Source organism: Rhinatrema bivittatum, chromosome 19 (genome assembly GCF_901001135.1).
Source record: "Rhinatrema bivittatum chromosome 19, aRhiBiv1.1, whole genome shotgun sequence".
Classification (NCBI taxonomy): domain Eukaryota; kingdom Metazoa; phylum Chordata; class Amphibia; order Gymnophiona; family Rhinatrematidae; genus Rhinatrema; species Rhinatrema bivittatum.
The window spans coordinates 32,666,336-32,686,259 of NC_042633.1; the positions used below are offsets into that span (position 1 = coordinate 32,666,336).

The 19,924-nt window shown below is 51.4% G+C and overlaps 1 protein-coding gene across 2 annotated transcripts in view; it reads left to right on the top strand.

Moving 5' to 3' along the window:
• Positions 1-208: 208 nt before the first annotated feature.
• Positions 209-19,924, top strand: part of DHX16 (DEAH-box helicase 16) — a 49,004-nt gene continuing 29,288 nt past the window's right edge. Inside the window, exons 1-14 of one of the 2 annotated variants that reach the window (XM_029585599.1) lie at positions 209-607; positions 4,605-4,834; positions 5,196-5,358; positions 9,608-9,664; positions 10,787-11,041; positions 11,281-11,502; positions 11,770-11,958; positions 12,133-12,243; positions 12,411-12,628; positions 13,599-13,809; positions 15,302-15,400; positions 15,505-15,657; positions 17,283-17,423; positions 17,577-17,739. In XM_029585599.1, coding sequence (XP_029441459.1) covers positions 410-607; positions 4,605-4,834; positions 5,196-5,358; positions 9,608-9,664; positions 10,787-11,041; positions 11,281-11,502; positions 11,770-11,958; positions 12,133-12,243; positions 12,411-12,628; positions 13,599-13,809; positions 15,302-15,400; positions 15,505-15,657; positions 17,283-17,423; positions 17,577-17,739 — 2,410 coding nt within the window. In that variant the 5' untranslated portion in view covers positions 209-409. The remainder of the gene's footprint in view (positions 608-4,604; positions 4,835-5,195; positions 5,359-9,607; positions 9,665-10,786; positions 11,042-11,280; positions 11,503-11,769; positions 11,959-12,132; positions 12,244-12,410; positions 12,629-13,598; positions 13,810-15,301; positions 15,401-15,504; positions 15,658-17,282; positions 17,424-17,576; positions 17,740-19,924) is intronic. The other variant, XM_029585600.1, reaches the window with a different exon arrangement.

Below are 19,924 nucleotides of genomic sequence, written 5' to 3' on the forward strand. Positions count from 1 at the left end.
GGCCTACACCACTGCAATGATCAGGTCAATGAAAAAGCATTGCTCTTACATTACATTTAGAGAAATAAAAAACAGAACAAGCCCCAGCCGCAAATTAGACTGCAATCCCCAGCATGCAAATGAAGCAAAGCTAGGACTACACATTCCAGCATGCAATAGGAAAAAAAAATCTGGACTACTTGTCCCATCATGCTACGAGGCAGAACTTCCCTAGAGCAATTTCCGGGTTACAGCGGAGACAGGGAGGCACTGTCTCGCTGTAACTTCTTCCCCGCGCCCGTGGGCAACAGGCGCCTATTACGAGCCCCAAACATTTTCACCCGGAAGCGCATCTAAGCCCGGGCCTAGAGAGGTATAGGCGGTGCCAAGCAGTTGGCCGTGATCGTTGTTCCGCGAGCGCTCTGTCGCCATGGAGACGGTGGAAGGCTGGGTGCAGGAGCAGCTGCACGCGTTGCTCGGGCTCAGCGAGCGGCACGTGGCGCAGTTCCTGGTGGGCACCGCGCGCCGCTGCTCGAGCCCAGAGGAGCTGCTCCGGCGCCTGCGCGACACGGGCGCCCTGGAGATGGACGCGCGCATGGAGGCCTTCGCCGGGCAGCTCTGGAGTAAGGTAAGGAGAAGCGCGTGCTTAGCCCAGGGCACGCCGGGACTTGTAGTATATTTCCCCGCGTGCTAGTAGGATTCCTATGATTGCAGCCCTGTGGTGGCTCAGGGAAAGTAGCAGGCATCTCTGCGTTGTAAAGCTGCAGGTTCGACTCCTGCTTTCATCCAGGAGGAAGGAAATCAAAAAGTAGGATTCCTATGATTGGTGGGCTGTGGGCCACATGGGCGAATGGAATCTGGCTAGGTCTTTGTGGGTCACGTGACTGTGGAAGCCCTCATATCACAGGTTCATCGGCCACCTGATTGGTCAATGCTGGACTTTAAAATGGATCAGGAGCTTTTTGATTGGTCCTTGGTGGGTTCAGAGAGGGTGGAGTGTGAACAATCCTAATAAAATGACATGTGTGGTTGGTTGCATGCATGTGAAAAATTAACTAAGGTTCCAAAGGGGAAGCAAAGTAGCTTACCTGTAACAGGTGTTCTCTGTGGATAGCAGAACAAAAAGTCATCCATCAGGAGGACGTCATCTGACAGCACCAAGTCGAATACTGAGTCTGACATTTTGTGCTGTATTGGAAATTCGTATCGGCTTATTTTGTACAATAAGTTGGAGGATTTATGCGTCTTTTAGTAATTTACGACCTTGTGTTTGGAATACTTTAGACGGCTTGGAGTCATTGCCCTTTCTAGGGAAATGAATAGGCCTTTCCCTACTCCACTATCAGACCTCTCTAAATGTTACAGAACGCCACCGCTAGAATCGTAATAATGCATGCAAATCAGACCACATAACCCCCCTCCTCAAAGAATTACACTGGCTCCCTATATCATCACGCATCCTATTCAAGACCCTCACCATTATGCACAAACCCATCCACAAAAGCAATTCCAACTGGCTCAGTGAACCTTTCCGATTCACACAGTCCCGCCCGCCCGCCCAACCAGAGCAAACCTCAAAGGTACCCTACATATCCCACCTCTCAAGAAAGCCCATCTCACATCAACCAGGGACCTTGCCTTATCAATTGCTGGACCTACCCGCTGGAATACCCTACCCACAACCTCCGCCTTGAGCCCTGCCCCTTTAAATTCAAGAAAATGCTAAAGACCAGGCTCTTCCACCAGGCATTCCCAGACTAGTTCTAGACACTCCCTACCCACCCAATGCCCCCTATGCCCCCTCATTTCAACTGCTTTTATCACTACCACTCACAAAGTCTTATGTTAATATGTTTACATGCTAATATGTTAATACATTAATATCTTAATATGTTTCCTCTCTAGTTTTATCCTTCAGGCTCACCATTAGAGCCCCTTTCCAGCTGCAGCACCGTTGTTGCAACATGTTACTCTTGTTGTCCCTCTCCCCCCTTCCCCGTTCTTTGTATTTTCCACCTTTTGTTTTTGATGTAAACCGATATGATGTACATTCGAATATCGGTATAGAAAAGCTGTTAAATAAATAAATAAATAAATAACATAAATACATTTCCTTGAAGAAGCCCAGCTCGGGTGAAACGAGGGTCCCTTGTCGGAATTAGGATGCATTGGGATGTGGATGCACCATGGATACAAAAGCAGCGAATTTGACTGTTGAAGCAATTGGGAGTGCAGCGGAGCTGTGAATACGATAGTTAAATTGAGAAGCCTTTGTAGCTACTTATATGTTAAGCCGCAAGGCCTCTTGTTCCATGAGTTTGTGAAATGAGTGAGGGTTTTAAGGGTGTCTGATCATTTTAACATTGGTATGTATTAGAGATGGGTATCAGATGGCCCGATTGTTTTGGGCTTCGTTATCAGGGAACCGCAGGAAATATGAAAGTTGGGGTTTGTTTTTTTAGCCGACCCAAATTTCGGGTTTGCAAGCACTAACTCCCCCGTTAGTGTGCACTAACCCCGAAAAACGAAATTTCCCGAAATTTTGGGAGAATTTCCTTCGTTTTTCGGGGTGGCCAGAACAGGATGAATTAGACAATTTCGTTGAAATTGTCTAATTCGTTCTAGACGAATGCACATCCCTAGTATATATGAGGTCAAGTGTGAGTTATTAGCATCTATGTTTATGTGAAAAGCCAAAACTTGGCTTTTCACAAAGGCATTCACTTAAAGGTCTCCGATTCACGCTTTTCTTACTCCACGCCAGGTATATGATGCCGTAACCATAATTTCGCCAGTTAATTGGACTAAAATATGCACCCTGGCTTAAGAAGGCTTTCGTTAATCCGAGCTTGACTGTTATTTACTATGTGTTTTTTGTAATAATAATTTTAAATCGTTCTCACCTTTTCTATAATCTCTTACAAGTTAGCCCTGTTATTTGTAACCTCTTGTTCAATGTAATTTCCAACTTTGGTTCTATGTAAACCGACGTGATATGTACCAGTACATGAACATCGGTATATAAAAGCCTTTAAGTAAGTAAATAAATAAAATAAATGTATGGTATTGGAACAATTGGGATGTTTGAAAATTGGGTATGCTTGTTGGTTTGTATGTTTAAGCAGGGATATCACATCGCTGAGTAGAGATATATAATACTTTTTTGTATGATTGTATTGGGGGTGGGGTTATTAAAATCTACGATATTGTATGATATTTTAATGAAATCTTCTGCTTATTCCGTCATCAGTTGTGTATATTTATGATATTTTTGTGGTGGCTGTTGTATCATGTGGATGATGTGATATTTTGTACATTATATATTCTTTGAACACCACTATTATAATAAATATTTGTGAAATGAATATAATTTTTGTTCATTTTGCTAGTTGGTATTTCTCTCATGTAATATGTGAATGTTTTGGACAACAGCCTCACTATTTCTGGCAACTGTATGGATTATTACAAAGCTTGGTGGCAAGATGTAGGAGGGGCCACTAGGTCTTCGATTAAGTGTTAGACTTGTAAAAATGAAAAGAGGACAGTGCTTTGGGGGGGGTGGTCTGAGGGCAGAGGTGGAGGCCCACACTGTAATGACATTTTGAGCATGGTTGGCATAGGTCAGAGGACGGCAAGTTGGTCAGGTTTTCAGGATGTCCACAGTGAATATGCATGAGCTCCATTTGCATGTGGTGAGTTTTGGTGCATCCAAATGCATCTCATGAACATGCAGTTTCGATATCGTGAACAGCTGACCAGCATGCGGCGCTCGAGGGCTGGTGTTGCCTACCCCGGGCATAGGTAAAGAGGATGTTGGGTTGGAACAAGGTTGAGAAGTTGGGTGAAAGAAATGGGGTGATGTTGGGACTCGCAAATATGACCATATAACACCAACACTCATTGATTTGCACTGGTTACCAGTCGAACAAAGAATACAATATAAAACATTAACAATTTTACACAAAGCAATACACGCGGAGCACGTAGAATGGTTAAATGCATCTACAAGACTACAATCGCCACAGCGCAATTTAAGATCGTCAAATAAAGGACTATTGGCAATTCCCTCATTATCATCAGCTAGAGAAAGGGCACTATCCCTCGCGGCCCCCAAGATTTGGAACACTTTACCTGTTGAATTAAGGCGAGGAACAAGGCAGCCAGAATTTTAAAAACTACTGAAAACTTGGCTGTTCAAACAGGCTTTCAATGAGAGTAACAGCTGAGCAATGCAGGATACAGGTTGTTGCAAGACGCAAATGAAGAAGTAGGATTTACGTTTTGAGTGATTTTTAGGTTAGGTATTTTATTTGTAAGAAGTTTTAGATTTTTAACTAATGATGTATGTATGTATTTTTATTTTGACGTTGATATTATGTATTTTATTATGAGATTGTAAACCGATGTGATGGTTTGGTCCATACACCGGTATAGACAAATATGATAAATAGATAAATAAATATGCATGAGGTACATTTGCATGCACTGGCTCTACTGTATGCAAATCTGTCTCATGCATATCCACTGTGGCTAACCTGGAAAGCAGGACCTGTTTGTGGCACTCCAGGACCGGAGTTGACCTCCCCCGAACTACGATAAAAAGGGTTTGCTTATGTGTGCCGCAGGTCCCTCGGGCTCAGCCGGCCGAGCGCCCTGCCCGGGCTGCTGAGAGAGAGGCACTGGCCATGCAGCAAAAGAATCGCTCCTACACCCTGCTGGACAGCGAGGAGAGCGGCGGGGAGACCGAGGGCGTGCCCAGGCGCCAGGGCGGACAGCGGGCCGAAAAGAGGAAGAGGAAACACCTGAGGAAGCGGAGAGAGGCCTCGTCCTCGGAGAGCGAGCCGGAAAAGAAAACGTAAGAACTTGCAGTGCGCATTCGCACCGACGCGTCCTCTCGTGCACGTGACGTGCGCGGAAATGGGCTGAATCCTGCAACTTAGCCCCCCAGCGCTTTCCGCGTCAGTATTTGCTTATGCGCGGTTTTGTGGTTATTTTTTTCTTTCCCCTGTGGAATTTTGTCCCTTCCAGAAGTTGCAGGAAAAGACGCAGCTGTTGCAGAACTGCACATAGTTGACCGTGCAAGCTTTTTTTGTATGATGCTTTCCTATATTTTATCGGATCCTGGCCCCAGGCTTCAGCTGATTCTTTGCAAGGTTTATGTGAGCGGTGCACGCCTGTAAGCTAAAGTGCCACCGCCTTGGGTTTCTCCTTTGCAGGAGCTCCAGGTCTGCTTCACCCCAGAAGGACTCTGACGACGAGTGGGAAAGGGCGGAGCAGGAGAGGCTGAGGGATCTGGAGGAGCGGGACGCCTTCGCGGAGAGGGTGAAGCAGAAAGACAGAGAGAGGACCCGGCACGTCGTGGAGAGGTCGGACAAAAAGGTACCGGGGAGGGGAGGAAAGAGGCGTGGCCGGGAACCCTCCAGGGATCCCAGGCCTTGCTGTATACAGGGTTATCGTAAACTCAAAACCATCAAGCGAGTGCCCTGATGTGTGGTGATGTGCGGTAGACTATGGCCGAGATAACCACTCTGTGATTCTCCCATTACATGGCCACCGTCTTTATTCTCCAAATAAGTTTTTGTATTTTTTTTCTTGTGTTACATATCTAGTCCTGGATTTTCACTCTCCCTGGCGGTCAGCTCGACCCTCTCGGAGCGTTCTCGCTTCTTACTGTAAGTACTTATCGGTCTCTGTGAACGCGGATGAATTCCACATTCTGGTATTTTATCTGGTACCAAAAATACATAAATCTTTGCAGGCGCCCCCCGGGGCGCCCTATAGTATCTTCCAAAGGCTCGTTATTTGAACCCCTATCCCGGTTGGCTGATAGAGCCCTGCGCAGATTTATACCTCAGATACCAACATATATCCGGGACTCCGCCCACTTCATTACCATTTTGCAAGAATATCAACAGTTGAATGATCAAGTCATTTTGGTGACAATTGATATAGCTGCGCTATATAGAAGCAGTCCCTCAAAATGAAGCTGTGACAGTCATCACGGAGGTGCTGTTAAGTGCACAGACGGGTAATAGAATACCAACAGCGTTCATCATTGAACTAGCAACCATAGCCCTAGAACAAAATAACTTGACTTTCCAGGGACAGTACTATAAGCAAATAAAAGGTACAGCAAATGGAGCCACAATGGCTCCCGACCTGGCCAATCTGTATGTGGCGGCGTTTGAGAAACGTTGGATAGAGAATAACCCGTTCGCGTCACATAATCACTCATGGAAACGCTTCATTGACGACATATTTATGATCTGGCATGGCAATGAAGAAAGACTGAAGAGGTTCATAGAGTGGTTAAATTCATGCATTTACAATTTACCAGTCACTACAGTACAGAACAAGTTTCATTTTTGGACATTCAAACAACATTACATCAGGGAACAGTTAGTTTTTGTATATTTCGAAAACCAACCGATCGCAATATGATTCTACACCACTCATCATTTCACCCAAGTCATTTGAGAAACAATCTGCCAGTAGGACAATTTCTTCGACTTAGAAGATTATGTTCAGCGGTAGAAGAATTTCAGATCCAAGCTGAGGATATGAAGAACAGATTTCTTCAGCGAGGATATCCCATCACAGTCATAAAGAAGAGAGCCAGATGGGCTAACAGGGATTTATTGTTACAACAGAAAAGAAACCAACCAACCGATCGGATTGTATGCGTGCTACCATTTCCACCACATAGGCATCGTCTCAAGTCCAGTATTTTGAAATATTGGTCTCTTCTACAGATCTACCCCGATTTTTCAGGAAAAACCGATGTTCGCCTTAACGAGAGCCAGAAACCTGAGAGACTTTATGGTTCATTCTCAATTTCTTGGTTCCGGCAGAGCAGGGAAACCAACCCACAGCAGGACAGACCAGTTGCGGTAAATGCAGCGCCTGCGCACGCATGTACACCGGAACACGCTTGGAGATCCCAGGATGTAGGCGTATACTACACTCGTGGACGAGTCCACGGGTGTAGTATACGCACTCTGGTGCTCCGGCAATAAAATCTATGTAGGGAAAAACCACACACAAATTAAAAACACGAATTCAAGAACATCTTAACCGGATTAAAAAAACCAAAAAGACGGGGCCCACTCTCGTGGATCACTGTCGGCAGGCAGGGGATCAAACTCAGGAATTTACAGTGGCAGCCCTCTTTCATCTAAAGAATCATCCACGAGGCTGGGATTTGAATTTACGATTGACACAAATGGAACAACGATTTATCCATACGTGGAACACAATAGCCCCTTCATGGTTTAAAACCGAGAAATTGACTGGTCAATGCTTTTAACTGAGAAAATGGTACACGCGAAGGGGTATAAGATAACCATTCAACATCCACGGGACAGCCCAACCAGGCGGGCTGCACCCGGGATGCTCTTGCAATAAATTAGGGGGTATTCAGTACCAGCAGTTTTGCATATGAAATTGAGGCAATTGACATTACGGGGATAAGAATAACAGATAGGGGTTACAGTTGGGTCCGTCGGACGCATGGTAAACAGCACAAACAATAGGGTCAGTCAGAGTTGCAGTTCTCCATCAGGTCCGATGTACCATGGTAAATAAAAACTAGAATAATATGATCAATGGGAAGTAAGGAGTCACAGTAAAGCATGAAGTTAGGTAGGCTACAGTAGTAGGACTGGTATGGGATCGAGACCCCAGTAGGAGATAGGGTATTATCCAAATTTTAATTTGCTCACCGGTGCCTGCAGCCTCGCTCTGAATTGGTCTGTAGTGGTTGGTCTAGGGTGGTTTATAAGTAAAGGAGGTCGCCGAATGACACAGCGAAGGCGTCGCTTACAAGAAGGATCCTGAAAGAAAAAAATGTAAGTAAAAGAGAACCCTCTATGTGGTGTAGAATCGGTTTTAGTTAGGAATAATATTAAAAATATAGTAGTGATATTTCTTGCATTTTTAAAGAAATGTGTTGCAGAGCCCTTGAAACCGCGAGGTGGCTGGAAGAAAAATCTCTGCGAGGTCCCCGAAGTCGAAACACGGCCGATGTCGACCCAGCAGGAGCGGCGGGGAATTCATCCGCGTTCACGGAGACTGATAAGTACTTACAGTAAGAAGCGAGAACGCTCCGAGAGGGTCGAGCTGACCGTCAGGGAGAGTGAAAATCCAGGACTAGATATGTAACACAAGAAAAAAAATACAAAAACCTATTTGGAGAATAAAGACGGTGGCCATGTAATGGGAGAATCACAGAGTGGTTATCTCGGCCATAGTCTACCGCACATCACCACACATCAGGGCACTCCCTTGATGGATGATCTTTTGTAAAAGGGAAGAGAGGTTTTGTTGCTGTTGCTATACAGGGTTATAGCAGAGACAGGGAGGCACTATCTCGCTGTAATGTCTTCCCCATGCAGTCACTCAAGCCCGTTTTATTTTTTTAGGTTGCAAAAGAGCAGAGGTGGGACGGGTGCGGCCTTCTGATGGCCTAACGGCTCTCCTGATGCGGTGGTCCGGGAGCAGAGGGAACGCCCAGTTCCACAGCCCAGGGACCAAACAGATTTACCTTCTGACCCCAGATCTAGTGATCGGCACCTTTCCCCCAGAGTGGTTCTGCACCATCGGACCCGCCTGTGGTTATTTCAGCCGGAGTCTCGTCCGCTTTACGTCTCGGGTTTCTTTGGCGTCGAAACTGCCACGGCCTAGGTCGGACAGAAATATTCCGGGGTCCCTCCCCCCTCTTCCTTGGAGGGGGGTGAAATCTGTGCCTCCCCCCTAACCTGAGGGGAGGTTTTCAAGCCCACATCCGGGAACAGGAACGACGGTAAAGGGAAGGTGAACTCTGGTTAAATCCAGCCCTGCTTGCAAGCTTTGGGTTCGAGATTGGACCCAACGCGTCGGAGTTTCGTGGTAGAAAATCCCGGGCTGCCCATGGCAGTTCAGTTTTAATGGCTTGAAATCGACTTTTTTATTTATACATTTTCCACAGCTTATGTAATTCATAGCAACACACAAGGCTCTTGTGTTTCCCCAGCGCAGGAATCTCTTACAGCCCTGAAAGCGTAAAGTGTTTTTTTTTTGTTTTTTTAAATGTTACTCGACTCGTGGCCGAGGTTTTGGAAGGAAGGTTCGCTGTCCTGGCTGGAAACCTCCCAGGCGCCGGGTCTTCTGGGCCACCCCGAACTTGTGGCCTGGCCCCCTGACGGGAGCAGCCGCAGGGGGGGGGCGAGAGATCGCAGCTTGTGCCGCTGTGGGCCTGGGATAGGGAAAATACTGAGGAGGCTGGAGGGGAAGGGAGGGGGAATTGGGTTTGGGGACAGAGGGAGGGAAAAGGTAGAAAAAAAACTGAGCAAAATTAAAAAAACAAAAAAATACCCTGGCACCTAAAATATGTTGGCTGGTGTCCAAGTTCTCAGAAGAGTTTTGTACCATCGGACAATACTGAAACGCACTAATAACAATAGAATCTACCCTTAGCGAGACAGTTAATTTGTGCGCTCTCTTTGATGCACTGTCATGTACTCAAAGAGAGCGCTAAGATGTCAGCATTTTATATAAAAAAAAAAAACCCCAAGGAGATTTGCAATGCGGCAAGGCAGGCATCCTCGCCTCCGCTTGGTCTCTAACACACGCTCTCTGCCCTTCCCGGCAGGCCTACGAGGAAGCGCAGAAACGTCTAAAACTGGCAGAAGAGGATCGGAAGAAAATGGTACGCTGTCTTTTTTTTTGTGGCTTTTAAAAAAGAAAAAAAAGTTGTTTGCTTTTGCTTTGTCTGCTGTGCACATTATCTTGCGAACCATTCATCCTAGAGCAAGAACCACATTTCCAGGATGATTAGATCTATCTGAGAGGCAGAAAGGAGAATAATGTTGGCCCAGTGATCTAGCGGAAAATTAGGGAAACCCCTCCCCCCCCCACACACACACACTCACTGTTTCCTGGTACATATTATCTCCCAAACCATTCAACATTTAGCGACCAAATTTACAGGTTTAGAGAAATTCCCAGAAAGGTTTTCCTGGATGGAGCCAACAATTGGTTTTGGGGTGGGGAATTATTTTTGGTGGCTGCAGTACCAGCACTGGCCACAAGGCGGCAGTATCCCTGTATCCTGGTAGAAGGCCCTGACACACGGTGGCCACTGTGAATACTGCAGCCCTACAGAGGCGGATGGGTAACTGGGGTTCTTAAGAAATCAGGGTTAGGAAAAATCCCCAACTCCATAAGAAGGGCTGTGCAACTCTACTTGTTTTCAGGTTCATTTTTTTTTTTCTTTCACGCCTCCTCCCTCTCCCTGTCCGTCGCCATCGTGACACACATGATAGCCTGTTCGTAACAGCAAGTCCTAGGAAAGCCAGTGGCAGAGCCGGGATTTACACCCTCCACCTTCCGGAACATTTTCTTACCCCCCCGTAGCTCCGCTCTTGGAGTATCCGCTGAAGGGACCACAGGTGCTCCTCTAGAATCAGAGACGGGTGATGGCTGGGAGGGAGCTCGGGGGTCATCATTCATTCCCTACCCCTGCGGCAGCAGCTCCTGTACTTGAATCATTCGGGAGCAGTTCTGAAAGGCGGAGGTAAAAACCGGGGTGGGGGGCTTCCAGGGTCCTGTGGCACTGCAGCAGGGAGCAATTTGGGCAGAAAATAGCCTGGCTTTGTGATCCCTCGCCTGCCGGCATTGCCACTCTGCCGTCTCTTGCCTGAAGAGGCTCACGGAGGCTGCTCTTAGTATTAGGGGGGTGGGGGGGGGGGGGGGGGGGGGGGGGTGTCTGGACGTGAGCCTTGGGGGAGGGGCAGTGCGAATGTGCTCTCGCCGCTCTGTCTCCGCCCAGGTCCCCGAGCTGCGCAAGAAGTCCCGGCGGGATTACCTCACCAAGAGGGAGAAGGAGAAGCTGGAGGACCTGGAGGCGGAGATCGCGGACGAGGAGTACCTCTTCGCGGACCAGCAGCTGACGGAGAAGGAGCGGCGGGACCTGGAGTACCGGAGGAAGGTGCGGGACCTCGCCAAGGACTACAAGAAGGCGGGCGAGCAGGAGAAGATGGAGAAGAGCCAGCGGTACTACATGCCCGAGGAGACGCGCAGGAAGGTAGGTGAGGGGGGGGTGAGGCCAGCTTCCGCCGTCAGAGACGGGGAAACGGGCGGGAGGGGATCCACCAGGACCTCCAGGCTGTGCGGCCATCGCTTTAATACTCGCGGTCGCCGCCTGCCGGTGGATTCCGCCACACCGCGTTCACGCCACGAGGCGGCAGGCGGCCTAGGCGACGGTGGATTAATTGGGGTTTGTTTTTTTTGTTTGTTTGTTTTTTCCTTCCCCTTACGTCGCAGCAAATCCCAGATCGCTACGAGGAGCCGGTGTCCGAGGAGAAGTTTGCCCCACGGGACGAGCAGAATCGGTGGGAGGAGGATCACATGGGGGCGGCGGTGCTGCGGTTCGGTGCCCGGGACGCTCACCAGCACCACAAGCAGAAGGAGTACGACTACGTGATGGAGGAGGAGGAGATGATTCACTTTGTCAGCTCGGTGCAGATGAAGGGCACCGTGGAGAAGGTAATGGGATCGCCACCTTGCACCGGGTCCTCCCCCCTCACCATCTAAAGGCTCAGCCCACGTGGAAGGCGGTGGGGAAAGGGAGGGGTTCTCTCCAGTTCACACGCGGTGAGGGATTCATTCTCCCGGCACCCAACGTGTCACGAAAGGTAGGGCAAGAATTTGTCGTCCCCACATCAACCAAAGCCTTTGCCTGTGTCTGCCTCTGCCACTTTATAAATAGATGAGAAGGGGCTCTTACCACGCTACCTCCTCTCCACCCTGCAGGAAGAGAAGCCGGAAATCTCGGAGGCGGAGAGGAAGAAACTTTCCATCCAAGAAGTGCGGCGGAGTTTGCCCGTCTTCCCCTACCGGGCAGACCTGCTGGCAGCCATCGCAGAACACCAGATCCTGATCGTCGAGGGGGAGACGGGGTCCGGGAAGACCACTCAGATCCCCCAGTACCTGCACGAGGAGGTAATCGCCCGTGAGGAGAGGGAGCTGCCTTGGGTGGTGATGGCGGTTGGGGAGGGGGGGGGGGGGGGAGCGGTGCGGCCTGCAGGTCTCCTCAGAACGGAGCTGAAGTGCGTGGGAGAGAGGCGCGCAGGGCCCCGAGGCACCACCGACCTTTTGTTTCTGTTCCCTCTGCAGGGCTACACCAGGAGCGGCTCCAAGATTGGCTGCACGCAGCCCCGGCGAGTGGCCGCCATGAGCGTGGCGGCGCGAGTCTCGCAGGAGATGGGGGTCAAGCTGGGGAACGAGGTAGGGTGGTCTCCTGGGGTCGGGGATGAGGGGGGCGGTCAGCAGGAAGGAGGTCGCAGAGCGGCGAGCGACCGTAACGCCCCAGAGGCGGTTCGTGTCCATTTCCGAAACACTGGGAACGTGGCACACCTTTTTTTTTTTTTTCCCCCCCCTGAAAACATCGCAAGTGGCTGAAAAAATCGGAGGCCAGCCCTGCCCTAGGCCGTGAGGCGAGGTGGATTGCCAGCAAGGGCCTGGGTGCCCAACTTGCACGTGCGTCTCTCCTGCAGGTCGGCTACAGCATCCGCTTCGAAGACTGCACCTCGGAGAGGACGGTGCTGAAGTACATGACGGATGGGATGTTACTGCGCGAGTTCCTGACCGAGCCGGACCTGGCCAGCTACAGGTACCTCCCAAGCTGCTCTCAGACGGGCCTTGCGATCACGGCTTGTGGGAGCTTGCGTCGCCTTCTTCCTTCACCCACCCCCCTGTACCCTGTTAATCTGTCCCGCCCCCCTGGGGCGATCTGAACTCGGTCGCGAGACTTGGAGAGAGACGCGGGGCGGCTTTGAAGTCTGCTCTGCCGGCTGCGGTGTACATTTGCCGCCTTTTTCGACTCTTCCAAAATATTTCTTCGTAAATAGACGCAGCTTCACCTGCTCGGTGTCTGTGGCAGTTTGCCCCTTGCCTGCCGCATCCACGAGTCACATAAGAGCACAAGACCAAGGGTCCCTCAGGCTCAGTCTCCTGTTTCCGACAGTGGCCGATGCAGATCACAAGTACCTGGCAGGATACCGAGAAGCAGATAGATCCCGTGCTGCTAACCCCCCCGGGATAAGCAGTGGTTACTTGGTTAGTAACAACAGCTTATGGACTGTTCCTGCAGGAACTTGTCCAGACCTCTTGTAAACCCTGCCATGCTTAACTGCCTTTACCACGTCCTCCAGCGATGAATTCCAGAGCTTAATGCCCTTCCGCTTCTGCAGCCGTTTCAAAACCCGCAATCGCCGTGAACCCATGGGCTTCTCTCCTGGCCGCCCTTGTCCCGTTCTGCACTCCCATCTCGCTCGGCCTCTGCTGGCCCGGTGCCCCTCTCCCCCCCCCCCCCACCACCACGTCCTATCTTCCTCCCGCACGTCCCCTGCAAGGGTAGTCTCGAAGATTTTCTAATAACGCATTTATTTATTTTTTCCCGGCACCTTTTCACCCTCCTGAGTTTGTTTAAAATTGCAATCAGATTGCACGGAGAGGAACGCAGGAGGCGGTTTTAACTTTTGCCGCTCTCCAATGGTAATCAGTAAATCACATCTTCTGCCCCTGCACTGAACACGACCCTGCACTCAGCTGCTGGTTTGTTTCACTTCGTTCCGTGGCAGTGTGGTGGTGGTGGACGAGGCCCACGAGCGGACCCTGCACACGGACATCCTCTTCGGCCTGATCAAGGACATCGCCCGCTTCCGGCCGGACCTCAAGGTGCTGATCGCCAGCGCCACGCTGGACACGGAGCGCTTCTCCACCTTCTTCGACGAGGCGCCCATCTTCCGCATTCCTGGCCGCCGCTTCCCCGTGGACATCTACTACACCAAGGTAAGAGGGGCGGGGAGGCAGGCCGTTGGCAGGGGAAGAACGGAGGCCGCCGCCAGGGCCCAGCAATCCCTGGGAAGAGCAGGGAAGAGGGATGGATGAAGCCACAACAGGGGTTGCATTCACTTGGCCGTCAGGCGAGAAGGTGCATTTGTTGGCCATTAGGGGGAGAGAGGCCACAGCAGGGGTGCATTTGTTGGCCGTTAAGAGGAGAGGATCCATGGCAGGGGTGCATTCGTTGGCCGTTAGGTGGAGAGGGTCCACGGCAGGGTTGCATTCATTGGCCGTTAGGAGGAGAGGGTCCACGGCAGGGGTGCATTTGTTGGCCGTTAAGAGGAGAGGATCCATGGCAGGGGTGCATTCGTTGGCCGTTAGGAGGCGAGGACCCATGGCAAGGGTGCATTCGTTGGCCGTTAGGTGGAGAGGGTCCACGGCAGGGTTGCATTCATTGGCCGTTAGGAGGAGAGGGTCCACGGCAGGGGTGCATTCATTGGTCGTTAAGTGGAGATGGACAATGGCAGGGGTGCATTCGTTGGCCGTTAGGAGGGGAGGGTCCACGGCAGGGGTGCATTCATTGGTCATTAAGTGGAGATGGACAATGGCAGGGGTGCATTCGTTGGCCGTTAGGAGGGGAGGGTCCACGGCAGGGGTGCATTCATTGGTCATTAAGTGGAGATGGACAATGGCAGGGGTGCATTCGTTGGCCGTTAGGAGGGGAGGGTCCACGGCAGGGGTGCATTCATTGGCCGTTAGGAGGAGAGGGTCCACGGCAGGGTTGCATTCATTGGTCGTTAGGAGGAGAGGGTCCACGGCAGGGGTGCATTCATTGGTTGTTAAGTGGAGATGGACAATGGCAGGGGTGCATTCATTGGCCGTTAGGAGGGGAGGGTCCACGGCAGGGGTGCATTCATTGGTCGTTAAGTGGAGATGGACAATGGCAGGGGTGCATTCGTTGGCCGTTAGGAGGGGAGGGTCCATGGCAGGGGTGCATTCGTTGGTCGTTAGGAGGGGAGGGTCCACGGCAGGGGTGCATTCATTGGTCGTTAAGTGGAGATGGACAATGGCAGGGGTGCATTCGTTGGCCGTTAGGAGGGGAGGGTCCACGGCAGGGGTGCATTCGTTGGCCGTTAGGAGGGGAGGGTCCACGGCAGGGGTGCATTCGTTGGCCATTAGGAGGAGAGGGTCCACGGCAGGGGTGCATTCCTTGGCTGATAGTGAGGATGGGAGGAGCCACACCAGAGGAGAGTTTGACCATCTCCTTTTGAATTTATTTTTTTTTTAATTATTCTTGTGCACTCCTTGTTTTGATGTTTTGTATGTTGCAGACTGTTAAACGCAGTAGGCATGTGAGCGCGCACATGACTCTCGCTGATGTGTTAGCTGTGAGGGGGGGGTTCAGGACCCTTCCACGAAGGACCGCAGAGTGTTTTAGCTGGATTCGAGGGTGCGGTATAGCAGGGTGACTGCTCTAATCCCCTGTCCCTTGTCTCTGCAGTCCCCGGAGGCGGATTACCTGGAAGCCTGCGTGGTGTCTGTTTTGCAGATCCACGTCACGCAGCCCCCGGGAGACGTCCTTGTCTTCCTCACCGGCCAGGTAAGAGCTCATCACTCCACACCAGGCTGGGGGGGGGGGGGGGGACGGACTGCCACCCGCTGGCTCTGCCCCCGCCTCCTCACGTGTCTCCTTTCCTCCCGCAGGAAGAGATCGAGGCCTGCTGCGAGATGCTGCAGGAGCGCTGCCGGCGCCTGGGATCAAAGATCGCGGAGCTGCTGGTGCTGCCCATCTACGCCAACCTGCCCTCCGACATGCAGGCCAAGATCTTCGAGCCCACGCCGCCAGGAGCCCGCAAGGTACCAGGGGTCACAGGGACCTCCCTACCACCCCTCCTCTTCCTCCCCCAAGCAGGGGGAGGAGGGGCGGCCCTGGGGTGAGAGAGACACCCGGGACCCCCCCCCCTCCGAGGCTTTTATTTTTTTGAAGACCTATAACCAGGTTGGACGTTTTCGGATTCCAAGTTTGGTTCGCCCTGTGTTCCAGGGAAGCTGCAACCGCGACAGCCGCCAGGTCCCCTATGTAACTATGGACGCCTGGCCACAGTCCCGGAGAGTAAGAAATCCCGCAGGGTAAATGTTTACCTGAATATCTCAGTCGCCCCCCCCCCCCCCCCCTCTGAAATCACCCGCCTCGCCCGATGTTTGTGGTCAGAGGGAGTTAGGGCAGGAAGCATCCCAGCATAACCTAGACCCCCAAATTTAAGAAATATTTACATCTCGTTCGTGGAGCCTCGGTCATAAATACTAACGACGCCTGTGCTCGCGCAGTTGTAGGGGGGCTGGTATGCAAGGTGAGCGGACGTAGGGAAATATTTAACCCACCACGGTTGTGGTGCGCGTCTTGTTTAATCGTTGAGTGCTACGAGGCGGCCGGGGCCACTTCCTTGCGGAAATGATTTCGCCCTGAGAAGAGCGTGTTGCAGATCTGCGGGGCTCTGGGTGGTCACCTGGCCTGCCGTCCCCTAAGGCTGCCGCCCCTTCCTCAGCATCACGCAGATGCATTTTTTTTTGCAATATAGAGCAATCGGTGAATACCCCTGTCCCCCCCCCCCGTCTGTGCGCCCCCCCACACCTGCTGACGCACGGACCAGGCCCGGGGCATTCTCTGCCCGTTCTCCCTCCCCAGCTGCCCTGCTACAGACCCTGCCTGACTTTCCAGCTTCTCCCCTTCGCTTCCCTGCTGCTGAGGATTCTTTGTGCCTGGCCCGGGACAGGGCCCTCGCTTCCCCGATGTGGTCAGGCACAGGAGCTCTTGAGTTCTGTTCCTGAGGCTTTGCCTTCGCTCCGTGATGTTACGCCCGAGCCTGCCCTCTCCTCCAGGCCTCTTGTCCTGTAAAGGCCCAAGTGCTGCCCGGCAAAGCCGATCAGGAGAAAACCAAGGCAGAGATCAAGCTGAGGGCCCCGGAGCACCTGGATGGGATCCGGCGGGCGGCAACTCCCTCAGAGATCAGTGAGGTTGATGGCAGCAGGTTGCTGAGGGCCAGGCAGCATTCAGCAAGGCCATGGGGGCTAGGAGGTCAGATGTGGGGGGCAACAGCTTCACTCGTTATGGTGCTGGTTTAAGATTATTACCAAGCTTGGTGGCAAGACCTGGGTGTGGGATTGAGGAGGAAGGGAACTGGGCGTTGGATTAAGCATGGGAACTTGTATACTTACCTACTTACATCATGGTAGAGACCCAAAGAGGACCGCAGCCAAAACGAACGTGGATACGGCTGGCAGCTGGGATATATCCTCAGCAGTGCGGACAGGGACGCTGTGCAGGCTGGATGGGGTTAAATGTGGGGTTTGTTTGGTTTTTTTTTTAATTCCTCTGGAGAACGCCCGTCTTCCGCTTGGCTGTTGAGACGGGATTAATAATCCCCTGGCATGACAAAGCACAGGCAGCAGCAGCAGCTTGACCCGTTTCCCTGTCTCCCCAGGTGGTCATCGCCACGAACATTGCCGAGACGTCGCTGACTATCGACGGGATCATTTACGTCATCGACCCCGGGTTCTGCAAGCAGAAGAGCTACAATGCCCGCACGGGGATGGAGTCCCTCATCGTCACGCCCTGCTCCAGGGTAACGGCGCTGCCCCAGTGCAGTTCTCTCTCCCCTTCCCGCTCTCCCTTCTGCCGCCTCTTGGCCCTCCTTCTCCCGCCCCCCTCCTCTCCCTTCCTTCCTTTGTTTTCATTCTTAATAAGATTTCCAATCCCCTGTGTTTCTGCCCCGCAGGCCTCGGCGAATCAGCGTGCGGGCCGGGCCGGGCGAGTGGCGGCCGGGAGGTGCTTCCGTCTGTATACGGCCTGGGCCTACAAGAACGAGATGGAGGATAGCACGGTGCCCGAGATCCAGCGGACCAACCTGGGGAATGTGGTGCTGTTACTGAAGAGCCTGGGTACGTGGCCCCTGCAGACCTGTTGTGCTGTGTGTGTGTGTGTGTGTGTGTGTGTGTGTGTGCACGCGTGTCTTTTTCTTTTTTTTTTTTTACCGTTAACACCCAGCATCGGCCTAGGGAACGTAGTTATACTGCCAAAGAGCCTGAGTACTGCTCCTGTGTTGCCCCCTTTCTCGCTTTGATCTCGCAATGGGACAAGATTGCCGCAGAGCCTTTAGTTCTGGATCCGGACACGCAGTCCGTGAGAGAGTCTACCCCTGATAGCTCCCTGGACCGGGTGGGTGGGTGGCAGGAAAGTGATGTGTGCGGGTGTTCCGGGAACGGGAACCTGTCCTGTGGGAAAGGGCCGTGCTCTGCGTTCGGCGATGCCTGTTCCCATATCCACAGAGTTTACTTTGATTTGATGCATCGCATTCTTCCCGACTCCAGCCACTTGGCTGACGACACGGTTTGCCCTCTTAATGTGATTTTAGGCTTGTGTTTGGTAAAAAATCAAATATAAGGAGCAGTTACCATTTCTGAGAACCAAGTATTGTGTTAAAAAAAAAAAGCCAGCCTGCTGCACTCCTCTCTTTTCCTTTTCAGCCAGCCAGACCAGTCCAGATGCATGGGTTTCTGCTCTCCTACCAGCAGGTGGAGACAGAGAGCAACACGTTCCGTGACGTTGCAGGCAGCAGTTTGCTTTGGTTATATGTCCAGAGCCTGTTTGTTCTGGATTCAGTAGATTCCAGTGGGGAACCTGGAAGAGGGGAGTCCACATGTCAGGAGGCAGGTGTTGGATTTGTGGCAGATGCCCAGTATGTCTTCATCAGGACCTCGGCGAGGAGCATGGCGACGGTAGTATTAGCCCGGGGTTTGCCAAGGCTCCGTAACAGGTCAGCAGGTTACTACATCGAAGGCATGGTTTGAGCAGGTTTTTCTGGCAGGGGACAATCTCGTGTTAGTAGCAGGTAATGGACTTCCCCAAACCTTTTTTAAGCCCAGCTACACTAACTGCACTAACCACATCCTCTGGCAGCAAATTCCAGAGCTTAATTGTATGTTGAGTGAGAATTTTCTCAGATTAATTTCAAATGTGCTACTTGCTAACTTCATGGAGTGCCCCCTAGTCCTTCTATTATTCGAAAGTGTAAATAACCGAGTCACATCTACTCGTTCAAGACCTCTCATGATCTTAAAGACCTCTATCATATCCCCTCTCAGCCGTCTCTTCTCCAAGCTGAACAGCCCTAACCTCTTCAGCCTTTCCTCATAGAGGAGCTGTTCCATCCCCTTTATCATTTTGGTTGCCCTTCTCTGTACCTTCTCCATCGCAACTATATCTTTTTTGAGATGCGGCGACCAGAATTGTACACAGTATTCAAGGTGGGGTCTCACCATGGAGCGATACAGAGGCATTATGACATTTTCCGTTTTATTCACCATTCCCTTCCTAATAATTCCTAATGTTCTGTTTGCTTTATTGACTGCCGCAGCACACTGCACCGACGATTTCAATGTGTTATCCACTATGACACCTAGATCTCTTTCCTGGGAGGTATGTAGGTCTGAAGAAGTTCTTGATCAAGGAGCCTCTGAGATTTGCTTATGTCAGGGTGTGGGAGATCTTTGAGGCATGAGAGAGTTTCTCTGTTCAAAGTGCCACTCCCTGTGATCTTGGTGATTGCACAAGGGTCTGGCTCTGAATTCTCTCAAGGTTCAGCTGGCAGCAGTCGCTTGCTACAGAGGGCTAGTGCAGGGGGGGGACGTCTGTATCGGCTCATCCTGATATTTTGCGTTTCCTGATGGGAATGAAACATCTTCATCCTGGGATCTCAGTTTGATACTTCAGGCCTCGCGTGCAGCACTGTTTGACCCCGTTAGAGGCATCAGTTAAAGATCTTATGATCAAGAGGGTGGGTTTGGTGGCAATCGGTTTGACTAGGCGTGTGTCAGAGCTTCAGACCCTCTCGTTCTCAGATGAGGGAGTGTCTGCGTACTGTACCATCCTTCCTGCCTTTTCTTTTTGAGTCAGGCAATCTCTCTCTGATAGCCGCCAGAAGGAACGGGGCTGAACACGTGAAAGAGTTTTGGCTGCTGGATATGAGAAGGATTCTAGTCCGGTATCCACATTCTTCCTTTCTTTTCATCCAACCAGACCAGTCCAGATGCATGGGGGATGGTACCTAACCTAAGCAGCCCTCAA